The sequence below is a fragment of the Zootoca vivipara genome, chromosome 5 (assembly GCF_963506605.1).
Source record: "Zootoca vivipara chromosome 5, rZooViv1.1, whole genome shotgun sequence".
In the NCBI taxonomy this organism is placed as follows: domain Eukaryota; kingdom Metazoa; phylum Chordata; class Lepidosauria; order Squamata; family Lacertidae; genus Zootoca; species Zootoca vivipara.
Window position 1 is genome coordinate 30,223,802 of NC_083280.1, and position 17,043 is coordinate 30,240,844.

The 17,043-nt window shown below is 41.4% G+C and overlaps 1 protein-coding gene across 3 annotated transcripts in view; it reads left to right on the forward strand.

The window, feature by feature from the left end:
- Positions 1-894: 894 nt before the first annotated feature.
- Positions 895-17,043, forward strand: part of SERPINE2 (serpin family E member 2) — a 31,021-nt gene continuing 14,872 nt past the window's right edge. The window contains exons 1-3 of one of the 3 annotated variants that reach the window (XM_035132467.2): positions 895-1,141; positions 14,760-15,035; positions 16,658-16,885. In XM_035132467.2, coding sequence (XP_034988358.1) covers positions 14,780-15,035; positions 16,658-16,885 — 484 coding nt within the window. In that variant the 5' untranslated portion in view covers positions 895-1,141; positions 14,760-14,779. Of the gene's footprint in view, positions 1,142-1,256; positions 1,363-14,759; positions 15,036-16,657; positions 16,886-17,043 lie in introns of those variants that run through there. The other 2 variants (XM_035132465.2, XM_060274550.1) reach the window with 2 other exon arrangements.

Consider the following 17,043-nt stretch of genomic DNA (forward strand, 5'->3'; position numbering starts at 1 on the left):
ATGCAGCTGCCTTGCTGACAAATATTCCTCACCCCTGCCCTATAGTGAACGTATTTGCCCAGTGGGAATTCCTCTTTAGCCAAAATGGCACCATCTATGCTTCAAAAAGGAAGTATCCAACTTAGGCAGAAGGCTCAAAGTTCACCGAAGTTTGACAAATCTTTAGCAAGGCACTTCCCCAAAACAGCCCAATTGGACACAGAGTGTTGACTGAGCTGCTGAAAAGCAGAAAACTGGGGAAGGGGCAATGGCATATCCCAGAATTTGGCACAGCTGGCATGCTGCTTGGCTTCCCCAGCAAGCACTCCATGCTGCAACATTTTCTTGCAGGCACCACTTGAGAGAGAGGCGAGCTAGAAAACTTAAACTTGTTATGAAATTCCATTATAATACTGTACCAGAAATGAGTTGCTTTGTTGTTGTTGTTTTCGCCCCCTCACTTTTATCCCCTTTACTAACGAGCGACTGTAAAAGGAACTCAAGTTTTTAAAACACACCTAGTTATAAAACTCTAATGATGAGGCTGGTGATGCAAAAAACAACAACAACACGCCATAACAAACAAACAAACAACCGGGTTCTGGCGGGACCCAGGTTCTGCCTGACTCGCTCCAAACCCGTGTTTACACATCGAGTCACATCGTTGTTCTCCTCGGTGCTCCCTTTTTTCTTTTCTTTCGAGCGCCTTGGACGCTCTTGGAAAAGGCGGAGAGGCGCTTCTGGACTTGAGGGAGGGAGGGAGGGAGGGAGGTGGCGCCTCAGGCCGGGAGGCGAGGCCTCCTGGCGGCGTGGTCTTTCGAGGAAGGGCGGGAGCTGGGCGAGGCGGAGGAGGAGGAGGCCGCTGCCGAGGAGACAAGCGGCGGCGTCGGCGTCGGCGGCCCCAGTGGGAGGGGGAAAGGCGAGTGGGCGCCGCCCGGCCGCTTCTGCGCTCTCTCGCCGGCGGGCGGGATAAATGCGGGATTCGGGGCGGCCGCTCGGCTTAGTCGCTGAGCTGAGCGGGAGGAGCAGCAGAGAGGAAGCTCAGCCGCCGCCGCCGCTCTTATTCCCCCGGAGAGGCGCTTCTCCAGCGAGGGCGAGAGAGGTGAGGGCTCCTGAGGGGGTGACTTCGCCCTGGGGGTCGCGCTTCCCCCCCCCCTCTGAGGTGGGCGTCGCTCTCCGCCTTGCCTGCCCTTTCCCTTTCAATGGGATTTATTGCGCCCCCCCCAACCCCAGCTTTCAAAAAGGAGGGTTTATTTTGGCGATCACTCTCATCCTGCTTCCCCCCCCCCCCCGGCCTGTGTACTTTCCCTTTCTTTCTCGGCTGCTTATCAACTTCATGACTAACTCTTCATTACCCTACGGCAGTTCAACATCTCCATTAAGGTTGTTCTTTACTCTTTTTATGAATTCTAACGAGAGATTGAGTTTGTGGGACGGGGGGGGGGCGGCGGCTGGGCAGCCAGAAATAACTGCTGGGTTTGCAGAAGCCCCCCCCCCCCCGGTGCGGTTTATTGAGTTGAATTTACAAGGGCTCTTCTTGCCCCTCTCCTCCCTCCAAATCTGTCATGTGCGTAGTAAATGAATACTGTAAATTCCCAAAGCCCACAACTATGCGGTATATCGGGGGTGGGTTTTTTTTGGGGGGGGGGGAGAGAAGAGCGTCCCAATTTAGTTCTCCGATTTCCATCTCCAGAAGAAGGAATGAGTGTATCTGAGATCCCCCTTCGGTGCTTTTATGCTTCCCATTCACCCCGAATTTTGTGCGGTCAGGGCACCCTTGGAAACAAGTCCGGTCAAGTTACTAGCCCCTACGAAAACGTCATTAGCTCACATTCCCGCCGATACTTGTAGCAGGAGCTTCTTTCTCTCCCCCCCCCCCCAGGCTTTTCAAAAGAGCTCATTCTTATCCTGGGGCGGGATGAGATTTTTATGTGCTATGGTTGAATGGTAATTTACAAATTTGGCATAGGGCATCAAAGGAGTGCCATAAAGAGAACAGGTGACTATAATAAAAAGTGGGCGTCTAAGTCCTTACATCTATCTTAGTCTGCGGCTGGATATGTTGCTCATAAGGTAGAAGCTATTTGCAACACAGACAGATGTCCTTGTCTGCCTCTGTAAGGTAATGGTCACCACAGGGAGGCTTTTGAAGGACCTCTAGTTTTTCTTCTCTTGCTGGTGGGTGTAAAAGTGGTAACAGCACAACCGAATTTAAAGGTGTTATACTTGTATAGAGAATATCTAAGAAATATTTAGTGTAGAGCATATCCCTGAATTGAAATGGAAAATGAGAACGTTAAAGAGATGTTCAGACAGGAGTTGATAATTTTATTGTCTTTTGTCCGTCCGCCCCCCCCCCCCCCGGGTGTGTGTGAGGGTCTGAAACAGAGACATTTTCCTTGAACTATGGGAACACTTGAAATAACTGTGAAACTTAATTTGCTTAAAATTAGACAAGAATTTGTTTTAAATTAGACAGTACAGTGCATCTCATGGCCTCAGTTGGTAGGAGCCCAATTCAAAATATATTCTGTGAAATAGTGGTCTGTGTGTGGATTCTGCCTAAATCTCTGTAGTGTCCTTTTGTACCAAAGTAAATTATAAATGGCTTACAAGCTATTCACATACACATAGCAGACAGACACCCTTTGATGCTCTTGCATACTTTTATTTTTGGAAGTGGAATCTTGAGCTGGAAGCCGAAGAATATTTATTTGTATAAGAATTTCCATTTGGTGTTGAATGTCACCACAGAATCAAAAGGGCACTTTTGCCTCATTTCTAGCCCTCCTATGTGCAAAGATGCTCGACATGCCCAGTAATAACTTGTGTGGGCACTTAAAAAAGAAGACGGGAGGAACACATTATTTGTTAGAAAGATATGTTCATCCAAATTGACAGTTTCCATCCAAGACCCATCTGTTCCAGACTTGCTTTCCCCCCAAATAGATTCATGATAGGACAGAGGACATTGCTGCTGTACTGGTATCTGAAGTCTAAAGTACAATGTAGTCAGTTTGGCTGTACTGGTTTTTAAAGAGCTTGCTGGAAGATAGTAGTCAAGCAGTAGATTATGAGAGGTAGGGTATAGTATCAGAATAGTTAACTGCACTGCAACTAAGAACTGTAGGTCTTCTAGCATGTAATGCTCTAAAACTATATTTTGAGGGCACAGCAGCATTACACATGCTGGATCCTGCTGGATCAGGCCAATGACCCATCTAGTTCTCACAGTGGTCAGCCAAATGCTTCTGGGAAACTTGCAAGCAGGATCTGAGCTCAAGAGCACTCTCCCCTCCTGTGGTTTCCGACAAGTGATATTCAGAAGCTTTACTACCTCCAGCCATGGAGGCATCACATAGCTAACATGTCATTGTTGGTTAGGTGCAACATTCTTCTTTAATGGAACTGTATTTTTGTCATCATCTTCTTGAGCCATCCTACCTGAATTGAAAGGAAGGGCTTTTCTGGTGGTGGGAACCTAAACAGTTAGTCGGGAATGGGATGAACCTTTTGTCCACTCATTCATGGAAGTGGAATGTCTTTTCTAGTTAAAGCTTGGCAAGGCATTTGGCTCTCTAACAAGCAATTGCCGACAACATCCTTTGAGTAACTGCTTTGAGTAAGTGAAGAATTAGGTCAGCCACAAAGTACATGCTCTAGAAAGGCAACATTTCTTTCCCCAAAACAGTTTTAGAGTCCACCTGAACAATTAAGAGCAAATCCAGACTTGCAGTGGAATAAATAATAGGCACAAAATAAACAGTAGTATTTGTTTATTGATAGTTTTCTGGGGGTGTGCTTCCTTATTCACTGAATTTCAGTACAGTAGAAGCTATTTTAACACAGTTCTTGCATTTTGATGCAAGTACAACTATAGCTGACAATTTGTCTTGAATTCACTTGCTAACCTCACTGGTCTGTGTGTGAACATTTTGGAAACTTTGAGATGGGACCTGTGCAAATAGGAATGTTGGTGTACTTTCAGGATTAAAATGTATCCTACTTAAAATTTTAACAACTACTACTACTACTACTTTACTGGATCTTCTCTTGAAGATATGGGCTGGATTAGCTCTTTATTCACATGACAATTATTTAAATGCACTACACAGTCGTAAGCAGTTGTGTTCTAATTAAGTTTTGGCATAGCTTGCTGCTTTTTTCTGAACAGGGATGTTTATGTTCTTTGCATCTTTGATAACATTCAGTGCCTTTTCACAGGTAGTGAGTAGATAAACAATAGGGCATCACATAAATTAATATGGGTGTTTTAGGAACGGTTAGTTCTGCATCATCAATCCTTTTAATGTATTGTTGCCTTGTAAAACACTGTTATTTCACAAGATAAGGGACAATAAAAGAAAGCACCATGATGAAGGAACACATTTGAAGAAATTAAATGTTGTTTGTGACCTAGTAGCAGTTAGTAACCAACACATATTAATTACGCAATGCATCGAAATATTGTCATCAATGCATGTTTGTCAAGAACACAATTGTAAGGCTTTAGTTCTCTTTACATAACATTTGATAGGATTACCAATATGTCAAATGAGTGTGCTGCTTTTTTTTTTTTTTAGATTGGTGTTTCAAATAGCTTTCTTCTTACCAGTGCAATTTTGGTTTTTCAATTGGGAGCCAACATTTTGGACATGGACAAGGGGGTCTCCCTCCTCATACATCAGTCTTCCTCAACCAATGGTTGTAGTGGCTAGAGTAGATGGGAGTCGACTCCATAACGTCTGGAGGGTACCATATTGGCTACCCCTGATTAAAACATCTGGAGGGCACCAGGTTGAAGAAGGATGTCATAACACCATTTGGCCTTTCTAGAGAGATACTTAAACAAGCTTTCACATGTGTTTTAGACATCCTGACTGCGTCCTTCAATGATCAGTACTTATTGAGCATTTTATGGATCATAGCTATATTATTAGATATAAATTAGTAGGTAAGACTCCCATTAATGGCAGCAGCATTAATGCAGATTTTTATATTTCCGAATGGTGGAATAATGGAATGTGCAACTTCAAAGGAGAAGTGTTTCTTCAAAGCTTATTTTTCTATAGTTGTAGAGATGGTGATGACTGGTGCTAAATCATAAGCCTCTTCAATACAGATTCCTTAGCTTTTTTCTGATGACTGCTAATGTACTTTACTGAGTAATTACACCTTTTTACTGTCAAGGTTTGCATACACCGGTGGAAGAGATAAAAAAAAATTGTTTTGTTTTCACATAGCCTTCCCAACCATGTATCTTTAAGTTGACAGTAGAACTGTCGGTTTTGACAGTTTAGTTATACATAATAAATGAGGGCTCCAAACATATTTTGAATAAACTCACTTTAGTTGGAGACAAATATTACTTATTTCATGTCCTCCCTTAGAAGCCATCAAGGAGGAAAAATACATTTATGTCTTTAGAAAGGTTCGAGAATTCATCTGCATGTAAGAGCGCCCTCTGCTGTCTGTAAGCTAGATAAAGGGGTGCATCTTCTTTGATCTCTGTTTTGAGTATCTATTGTTGTAAGATATAAATAACAATATTCTGATGTATAATTAGTCAATACCCTGTTTCTCATATTTTAAGACATACCCATAAAATAAGCCATAGCAGGATTTTTAAGCATTCAAGGAATATAATCCATACCCCGAAAATAAGACATAGTGATAGGCGCAGCAGCAATGCTGGCCGCGGCAGGAGAAGGAGGAAAAAAATAAGACATCCCTTGAAAATAAGCCATAGTGTGTTTTTTTGAGGAAAAAATAAATATAAGACATGTCTTATAATATGAGAAACACGGTACATGTGGAGCAAAGACTGAAATCTATGTTAATGTCTGAAATGTCAAAATATTTCTGTCACTCTTATTGCAAAGAGAATAAGAATTATCTCAATAGAATGAAAGCTCTTGAAATACAGTCATTTGCATGCAAAATATATTTTGTTTAGAATTTGAATGGTTTTGCATCCAGACTGCTACTACTCCCAAAAAGTTAAGGGTAAATGGTATGCGTCTCATTCTGCCCCGAGGCTAAAAATTGCTGGTCTGAAGTAGCATCAAATATACCTGTATATTACGGAGTATAAGACGACTGGGCGTATAAGACGACCCCCAACTTTTCCAGTTAAAATATAGAGTTTGGGATATACTCGCCGTATAAGAGATATGACCCGGTGTACAAGACGACCCCCGACTTTTGAGAAGATTTTCCTGGGTTAAAAAGTAGTCTTATACGCAGGAATATACAGTAAACAATATTGTGAAGGGCAACTTTAAGAAAAAACGTTTAGATGCATTGCATTCAACAAGGGGAAAACCAAAATAAATATATTTGAGCAAGAATGTTTAAAGAAGTTTGGGATCGCAAACAGAAGGGGCATACGATTAGTTAAAATCCTTTTGTAATTTTGTGAGAATATGTGAAGGACCATATATATATAATAAAATGGGTTCTTTAATAGCTCCCTTCTTTCAGTTATATGATATTCACTAATTTATATTGATTCATTTTCTTCTCTCTCTATATATAATTTATATTATATATTTATATTATTATGGATTATAATAGCAATTACTGCTATTTAAAATTAATTTATAATTTCATGTATTTTTGTAAATTGTGCAGTTATTGCTTGGATTTCTATCTCAGTTAAAAAATATATCAATAATAATAAATTATTCCTCCTAGCCTTTTGCAGGCTTGAGGTTTTTCACCTTTTTCTAAAATAATCCTGAATTCACCTATCCAGTAACTTTAATACGGTGTGGGATGGGGGAATAGGAATCTGAAAACTTGACTACCAAGTACAGTAGCTGCATTTAACTTACATTTCTAGTCAGATTTTCTGGGTAAAGCCCTCAGAGTTTAGAACATTTTTTTTAAAAAACAACCTTAAAAACAATATATGATACATGAATAATTAGAACAACAGTTAAGAAACATTTTGTCTAATGGATTTCTAGGAAAAATAATGTGTCATGAATAAGTTTTGTGGCGCAAAACAGGCATATAAAACTAAAAGGCTCTAGTAAAAAATATGTTTTGGGGCAGTAGTAACGAAAGGGACAGTTCAGAAACCACAGGAAGAGCTATATATATTTTTAGTATAACTTTTTTCAATTACAAGAATGAGAGAGTACTAAAAATTTGGTGTGCATTGTGTCTCTACTTTGTTGTGAAATTTTCAGTAACCATTCATCCAGCTGAAGTTTGAGGTTTGCATTTCTAGTCACGCAAAGTGTATATATCTGAAATTAAATCCAATATAATAATGCTTATTGAACAGAGTTGAATCTACCAGCAGAGCAGTTTTCATCACTAGTGCTTGATCTCATAGCCACAACTGCTCCTGCCACTATGTGGCTGCTGTGACCATTTTTCCATTTTGTTCTTGAGCTATTTTGGGATAGGCTCTTATTAGCTATCAGTTCGTCTCTCTCACTTCTCAGTGTGTCTCAGAGTATATTCTCCTGTGCCCAAATAACTTTGAGTCAAGGAGCCGCAGGGCTGCTTGTACAAAAAGTATGGTGTGTTGCAGGTTAACAGATGCGGCAGGAGGACAAATGGTCAGATGAAGACTTTCTATGATGCTTGTAATAACCTGGTAGGTTAGCCAGTGTGGAGCCCTCCAGATACTTTGGACTGCAACTCCCATCATCCCTGATCCCTGAGCATTCTGGCTGGAGCTGATGGATTCCACAACATCTAGAGGGCAACATGTTGGCTACCCCTCGACTAGGCATTATACAAGAATTGCAATAAGCTACAAGTAGACCATTGAAGTTTTGATCTGACACAGAGGAGGAGGATGAATCTACCGTAGCATGTGTGTGGTATTGCTGAACTGGAGAGACTTTGGAGGAACAGAAGGCACATCAATGAGTCAGAAAAAGGAGGTGTCGTTGCATGTGGTTTAACTGTTGACCAGTTCAGCATTCAGTGTGCAACTATTTTGAAGCTGCCTTTCTCGCCTAAATTAACCATTGTGGGTAAGGAAGTGCTGGTTCTGGGGATGTGGTGCAAGCCTGAGCATTATAACACAGGGAAGGGTTATGTATCCCCTCCCCACCTATATTGCCAGCTCCATCCATAAATCACGTGGCACTATAGAGGCAGAGAAGCTATATGTGTAGCTCCAACCAGAACAGTGTGGAGGAAAGTGTTCTCCTCTGCTTCCTTTTGTTACTGGTTGGGGGAATTCTCTGTGTGTGTTCATGCTCCTTGTTGAAAGGGGTGAGGGGGGGGGATTGGCCTTTCTGTGATTAGCTCTTCCTCTGTTTTTATGAAAGGTGTTTGCACTGGCTTTCAAAAACATTCCTCCTTCCTTAATTTATAGCTGATGGAACCTTTACATTTGCCATCGAGCATGACCTTGACTCCCTCTTATGGAAATCTGCTTAATGTGAAATTTCCAAGTGCTTCCTAGCATTCTCCCTGAAATTCTTTCTTGGGTTCTTGGTCTACAGTTTAACTACACCTCGTGGTAGGATTGTGCCCCACAAATTATGCTTATGAAGCCTAGTACTTAAGTCTGAAACTCCTATCTTTCAAGAGAAGAATACTGTATTTGACATCTTTCTGCTTTTTAAATTTTCTGTAGGCAGTGAGAGCAGACTGACTTTTTTTATTGCTGCAAAATTGTCTTAGCAGCACTGACATAGTCATGTGACACTTGTATTCATGCCTAATTCCCGGGGGTAGAGTCTGAAATCTTTGTGGCGTGCATTATTTTTTAGCCCCAACAAAGCTCTAAAATGGATATTATCACTATCATTATCACTATCATTTTTTAGTCTTGCAATTATTTATTATGGGAATGGTTGGCCACCCGTGGTTTCTCCTTTCCGTTTCTCAGGCATATTGCTTCAAATACACAGACACTATCTCTCCTGTCTGGGATTATTCTGGTGTTATATCTTCCAGTGTTGGTAGGAGAGAGAGAGCTAACATGGTGCTAACCCTGTTTCATGGGGTTAGAGGAAAGGCCAGATTTCCTCTTTTCAGTTTGTAACTATTTTGAGGAAACTTGAGGGTAAACAGCTAGCTTTAACTCTTTAATAAAAAAGAGGAAGGTTATCATGGGAGTTCCCTAAATGGTCTGTATTGGGAATGTTGTAGTTTAATTGTTTGCCATCTTGACTGTGGATCAGAGAAGTAGTCAGGCTTGTAGATGACACCAGATTATTTCAGTGGACGAGCCATTTGGTGATAAAGCATAAGGTAGTGCATGTGGGTTGTGTTGTATGTAATATCATGCAACTCCATTTAAAAGTACCTCTGGTAGCAGGGCTGTGAAATACCTTTCAATGACAGCAGCTCTTTAGAGTAGAGATAGCCAGTTTGTTTTTGTTTTATTGCAACTCCCATCAGCTCCAGTTAACATGGCCAATTGTCAGGTTGTAGTCCATAACATTTAGAGCAGGTTTGTGGAATATTAGGTTCTCCAGATGTTGCTGAACTCCAGCCTCCATCAGCCCCAGCAACCATGGACAATGGCCAAGCTGGATCCTGGGGCTTGGGGAACCCAGGATCCAGCTTGGCTATGGGATATAGATAGCTGAAGAGGAAAGAGAAATTGGAAGAAATCATCCCCCTCCAAGAATGGAGGAGCAACTTGAGTTCCACGCCAATGTAGTGACCTCTTCCTTAAGCTCTCTGCTGAAAGCTTATGAATGGTTCATTTCTCTTTATTTCCGTAAATATGTACCCTCGATAATTTCACATGAATCTAATCTAGCCAATAAAATCTGCTCCAGGAAGTCAAATATAAGACTAGCTTTCTTTATAATGGGCACACCACAGTCATATTGAATGTGTTTGGCAATCCTTTCATGATTAGTTAAATGTTGCTTTTTTGCTCTTTGTTCTGCTTCTAGTGACCAGAAGTGTAGGTGAATATTTTCATTGATTGCTACAATTTATTTGGCTCTTGAGAAGGCGAGGGGCCAGCTGCCCTACCTTCCCCAGTGGCTTTTCCATGTGGATGGCAGTTTCAAATCTCGTCTTAATAGAACATTTAAAAAGTGAGAAGGGTACTTGTAAAACTTTCCTAAGCTATAATTAGGAAGCTGGAGGTTTTCCCTGTGCAGTAAATAGTATCTGAAGAAGTGTGCATGCACACGAAAGCTCATACCAAAATAAAAACTTAGTTGGTCTTTAAGGTGCTACTGAAGGAATTTTTTTATTTTACAGTAAATAGTAGTTTAGCAGTAAATTGAGGCATTATTCAAACAGAACAGAGTACAGTTGACAGCTATGTCTGCATTCAGCCCATTTCACTGTTACTTGCTTAACTCACATCCCGTAAAGTGGAATAAATGTTTATTTGCTAGTTATAAGTAAAACTGTCTCTCACCCACCCAACCCTAATCTTTCTACAAAGTATTGCTGGTGGTCAACAAAAGAGAGGCAAATTTTAAAAAATGTAGTATAAACACCAACAAATGGGAAATGCTGGCCTGAGAGTGCTCCAACTGGAGAACAGCCTTTACCAAAGGTGTCATGGGCTTTGAAGACACTTGAACTCAGGACGCAAGGGAGAAATGTGCTAAGAGGAAGGCACGCTTGTCAAATCCACACCATGATTAACTCCCGCCTGGAAACCAATGTCCCCACTGTGGAAGGACGTGTGGATCCAGAATTGCCTCCACAATCACTTTCGGATTCATTGTTAAAACCAGGGGTCAGGTCAGCAAACCGTGGGCTGAGTTTACGAGCCCGGTGGGCCACATCCGGGCCCCGGGCCATAGTTTGCCAACCCCTGGTTAAAACTGTGTTTATGGAAGACAATCTTACTTGGCTACGAGTGATTGCCAAAGAAGAAGACGTTTATAGTATAACAAGTTACATATTGTAGAGGCAAACTTATATGCCTAATATTTGAGGGTGGAAATTCTTTTGGCTCTGTACCATTCCTTTAACCCATATCATCTGAATTCAGAACAAGCTGAAACTCATGATTTTGGGGGTGGGGACAGGGGGATAGGCACGTGAATGAACAATGTTAAAGTGTCCTGAAGTAGATGGAAGCTGTGCAGTTTTAAGTGTTCAGTGAAAGGTTGCAAAAACTGACTTCAGTAAAAACAAAAAACACCAAAATTTGAAATATCATCATCATCATTCTTTATTCGACCGTCAGTCAGAAAAGATACATTTCTCAGTACAAAGTTAAAACATCTAAGACATCTAAAAACTAAAATAAAACATGGGCAGCACTAATAAAGGCTATACAGATAAACTCTCCTCAATGCAATCGATTTTACTCTTACGACGCTTGAGAGCTAGGAAGAGAAATTTGGCCACCAAGAAAGCTGTTTTCCCAGTGGGATTATTGAACAAATGTACAACCTGACTTTCTCTGGATAGATAGCTAAGCTGAGATAGGCATGGGGCTATGAGACATTGTCTTAACTCTACATAGAAAGGGCAACTCAGGAGGATATGTTTGGTGGACTCTACCTTACCCAAGGCACAATGGCAAGTTCTCTGATCGTATGGAACTCCCCTGTACCTTCCCCATAATACCACAGATTCGAGGACATTCAGTCTGGCCGCAGTAAAGAGTCTGCGGTATTCCACATAGTGGATTACCGCGAGATAAGGGGTTGGTGTAACCTGATAGATCTGCTCCCCCAGGAACATCCCTGGTTTCACGCAGGCTATGTCCTCTTGTCTAGCAATATCGCCCCATCTCTGAGCAATCACGGCTCTAGCTTGACTGTATGTCATAGACTCAAAGTAAAGGTGTGACAGTCCGCAAGTCTGTACTTCATCTAAGACCTCCCTTTCCCAGGATGATTGAAAATCATCCCTCAATATCAAGGGGGCCAAACCCATGGGTTTAAAGCATAGCTTAAGTCATAGACAAAGCTTCGCTTTCAGGGCCACGTACCGAAAAGCTTGGCAGCCAGCCTCTAATCGCATGACCGCACCTGCTACAGAAGGGGGGATCCTGAGGATGGCTCTAAGAAATTGCGATTGGATGGATTCCAGTCTTTAAAAATCCCTGCGTGAACCCAAAGCAATGCCCACCAAAAGTAGTGGGAGGACTTTCATTTGAAAAAGTCTCAAAGCCACTTTCACTGTTTGCGCCTGTTTCTTGGCATATAAGGATCTAATCAGCATAGCTGCTTTGGATGCATTTGTAGCAATATAATCTCTGTGTGCCAAAAAAGACCTGTTTGATTGGATTACCTGGCCCAGATATTTGAAACAGCTAACCTGCTCCAGAGAAATACCATTAATCGACCACAAATGGGGTTTCGGTCGGGCAGAGAAGACCATAATCTTGGTCTTGGCATAATTAAGTTGAAGCTCGTGTTGGTTCCCATATTCATAGAGTGCTCGGAGCATTCTCCTCAGCCCAATGGGGGATATAGCTAAAAGAGCGGCATCATCCACATACAAAAGGACACTCAGGGCACGACCTGCTAATTTAGGTGGATGTGGTTGACTATATGACTATATGACTATAGTCTATATGACTATATGACTATATGACTATATGACTATATGACTATATAGTGGTTGACTATATGGGCCACTAGCGAGTTAATGTAAAAATTAAACGGTGCAGGGGCTAACAGACAGCCCTGTCTTACCCCCCTAGCGGTGACGACCGGATTAGAAACTAGGCCATTATTATCTAGCCTGAATCTCAGAGTGGTATTTGTATGCAGATTAATGATCAGGAGGAGAAGACTGCGATCAATTGTTGTGGCTGCCAGTTTTGTCCATAGCTGCTCCCTAGAAATACGATCAAAGGCCTGCTTAAAATCTATAAAGGCCACATGGAGAACTTTTGGGGCTTTGCTAGCATACTTTTCAGCCAAATGGTTCAAGGTTAGAATTTGGTCTATTGTAAAATTCGAGATATTAAAGTTGTAGTTCACGGGAGATCACCCTATGGCCTTCCAGATGCTGTTTGACTCAAACTCCCATCAGGTCATGCTAGCAGGGACTGGTGGGACCTAAGAGACCAACAGCATCTCGAGAGCCACAGGTTCCCCACTCCTGTTGCAGAAGAATGCAGTGTGCCTAAAATTAAAATAGGAAAGAAGAATCTGGTCCCAGGCATGATTTCTTGCATTGTGTGGCAGCAGCAACTTCATAGGCGTAGAAGCATTTTCAGATGGTTCAGAGAGAGAATTTTTACTTGAATTTTGAGGTTCTCTCACAACACACACATGCCTCCACTCATTTGTTTTTCTGTGATGCGATCTCAATAGTGGAAGGTTGTGTATGAATGACGCAACCATGTGGTAGGGACAGATTGAGTGGTATTTTCCCATGGAGTCAGCATGATATTGCAACACAGAAAGGCAGCTCCCATGCAACTGCATCTAGGTGTGAAGGACACTTGGGGCTTGATAGCTTGCCAGCAAATAGTCTGTTTTGATGACACTGTGCCAGTGAAGCCACAAGCTCACCCACTACTTTCGGAAAATCTGAGCAGTGTTAAATCTGTTACCAATAACAGGGGGTTGTTTTGGGTTTTTAAAAATCCATTCATTCTTACTCACTCCCAGTTCTTTCTTCTTCTGTTGCTGCATATTATCCTCAAAGAGCCCCTCGACTTCATATCTAGGATATTCTGACATATTCAATGAAGAAGGCAGCTTTTTATAGTTTACAGAGTAGGGATGGAAGGATATATCACTTCTGGTTCTCTCAGTGTCTAATTTTCCAATCTTCAATCCAGTTCTCTACAATGTGCAACAATTTGCTTTTTTATATATATTTAAAAAATCATCATGGAAATTATTCATCAGTTTTGTGCTAATTTCTCCGAATAAACACATTTTGAAATGCAGGCTTGACTGGTGCACATATTTTTGCAAGCAGTTTTCCTTAGTACAATTGATTTTTCTATGTTTTTCATTAATATTTTCTTTTTGATGCACACTTTGCCATACATTATGCATTTTTGTAAACACTGATTGGGGAATTGCATTGCAAAACTTGGATGAGTGTGCTTCAGTTCATATATGGAGAGGTAGCAGTCTGGCTGCGTAGACTGCACTGTTCATGGGGTCATTTGCTCTTGAATCCAAGGCAGGTAACTCATTGGAACTCACTTAATTTTTTTTCAAGCATTTCCAGAAGGAAGGGGATTAGGGAGAGTTTAAGAAGAGAACAAAAACCTTCTCTATGCTCAAGTAGTAGCAAGAAGAAAGCATTTTGTGGACCGTTATAGCTGATCAGGGCACATCTCTATAGGAATAGAACCAGCTCCTAAGAAAAGCTTAGGAGAGGAGCATAGTGGATTCAAGAATACAATCAGGTCTGCCACAAGCCCAGAATGTAGAAGGAAGATTTTGAAATTTTGGTAATGGTAATACTTAAGTTTCTAATGCAGTCAAATCAGCAGGGTATATAGCAGGGACACTGGCAGCTGTAGTCTAACATTGGAAGACATTGTAGTGGTTACTCCTGATATAAAAGCACTTCATGTGCTTAAAAATGATTCCTTTGTTCTCTAGCATGTACAGTAGTCTGCAACCCTAAATACCTTTACTGACTTCAGATCCTGAATTGATGACTTAAGCTTGTCATCAATCCTGTTTTTTATTCCTTCTAGCCTCTTTCTCATGTTTTTTCTTGTGAAAGGCTAGCTCTAAGGGTGCTGGATGTAAGGTCTGAATTTGTGGACATACATAAAAGCATATGACTTTCAACCAGTGGGGACAGTACCTGCAAATAAGTGCTGTAGAGAACTGACATGCTTCTTCTGCTCAGTCCTTAACTTTGTCTGCTTCCCCCTCTCCTTTTAGATTGTTTTGGGTTAGGAATCATGAACGGGTGTCTTCCTCTCCTCTTTGCTGCCTTGATTTCTGCGTGCCTTTGCTTCCCACCGAGTCCTCTGTCTCTTGAGGAACTGGGCTCAGACATTGGGATCCAAGTTTTCAATCAGCTGGTCAAAAGCAGGCCGAAGGAGAATGTTGTGGTTTCCCCGCATGGAATTGCATCAGTACTTGGAATGCTTCAACTTGGAGCCGATGGCAAGACAAAGAAACAGCTAACAACAGTGATGAGATACAGCGTAAATGGTCAGTTGTTTTGATGTGTTGTTGTGGGCTTTGGGGGCTTTGTGTTCTTATGGGAAATTGCGGTATAGGTGAGAATTATTTTAGTCACTGATACAAAGTGGGACTGATAGCAAGAACAGTAGATACTGTGTTTGAGAACACTAGCAAGTTATCTTGGTCTAGTGTGTATTAAATAAGTGACAGTGAAGCAGTATCTCTAATACCCGAAGGCATCTTTGGGCACAGTGTGAAGCATTGATGCTAAACACAGTAAGTTCAACAAGGACTGTCCTCGTGGTTCCAAGGAAAACAGAGTTGAGTATCATTGACAGGCTTGTAGGGGAAGAATAAAATGGCCCTTTATGTGGGACTGACAGCTTTTCATGCCTTCCTCCAGATGTTGACTAAATTATCCCTGCATTTAGTGATATATTAAATCCACAGTACTGTTGTGTATGAAACAGTACAGCCTTTCCAAAGTTCTGCTTTTCTGCTCAGGATCTTACCGTACTTTTGTCAGGCTGCATTCCTGACACAGGCAGGTATCAGAGTTGCATTCCTAGCCAGTAACCCTCCCTTGACAGGAGCTCACTAGCCCTTGTTGCCTCCCTTAGCATGGATGTTTTGCAAGTGCCTGTATGATTTACAAGCACATATCAGTATGTTAGTACCACCGTAAACATAACTCACTCTATCAATACCTTCCTTCCCAAAAATATTAATTATAATGGGACATTTCCCTATGCCTACTGAAAGAAGAATACAGTAATGTACTAGCAAGTACACTATTGCACCATGACTTATTTGGGAAATGGAAATCACATATTGCCGAGTCCTTTTCCAAACCCTGAAGATAAGAACTCTTTTGTGGAGTAATCTTAAATACCAAGAATTTTATACCTAATAGATCTATTTAAATCATCTGCAAGCATCTTAGTCTGCTTATATTTTTTCCTGATTATATTCAGACCATTCTGGTCACGGAACTCCCTGCACAAAAGTTTAAGTACTTTTCCCCAGCCACTTTGCGTTGGAACTCCAAACAGCATGACACCTTCATGGTAGGCAAATTCCTCTCATGGAACTATAGGCCCTAGGGTATGTCTTTAGTAAACATGGTTTAGCCAACAGGAGAGCTAGCAGCAAGTCACAGCTTAGTTCTTTCAATTGCCCACAGTGAACTGCTTAAATAAATTGGTGGCAGTGCCCAGAATTTGCTCTGAGGGTGCACGATGGGTAAAACAGCAATATTGCAATTCAAGTGTAGCTCTATTATTATATTCATGCCCACCAGCAGTGGGTACCTTTCTCAAGGCTGCTTTATCTCTCTTGCAGTTCATCTGTTAAGTGCATTTGATCAATCTGTTGTCTTAGTACATTGCTTGAACTTTGATAAAGGGGCTGTGTGTTGGGCATGTTCCATAATGCCTAAGGTTTCCTCGGCACTGGAATCCGATAAACAAACATATTTGGAAGTAGATTCCACTGGAATAATTGGAACTTGCTTCTGAGTGAACATGCCCCAGATAAGTTTTAGGTGGCTTCTCAACCTCTGCCTGTGTGCTTACCACTGCTTATTTTGAAGAGGGTATTTTAAGCATTTATTATTTTTTACTAAAGGTTCTTGCTTGTTTTTCAATCAGGAGTTGGCAAAGTACTGAAGAAGATAAACAAAGCCATAGTCTCAAAGAAGAATAAAGATCTTGTGTCAATTGCAAATGCTGTCTTTGCAAAAAGTGGCTTGAAACTGGAAGTGCCTTTTGTTTCAAGAAACAATGAAGTCTTTCAGTGCAATGTTAAGAGTGTGAACTTTGAGGACCAGAACACTGCCTCTGATACTATCAACCAGTGGGTCAGAAATGAGACCAAGGGTATGTTGTACCAAACAGCTAACTTTTGTTCCCTTGCCCCCCTGTTATCCCGTTTGTCTTGTTTCTGCTCTGGTTGTTAGATTTATCTCTCTTCCCACTCTTACTCACTACTGCTAACATGTAGACTGTAAGCTACTTGGAGAAGGAACTGCTCTGTT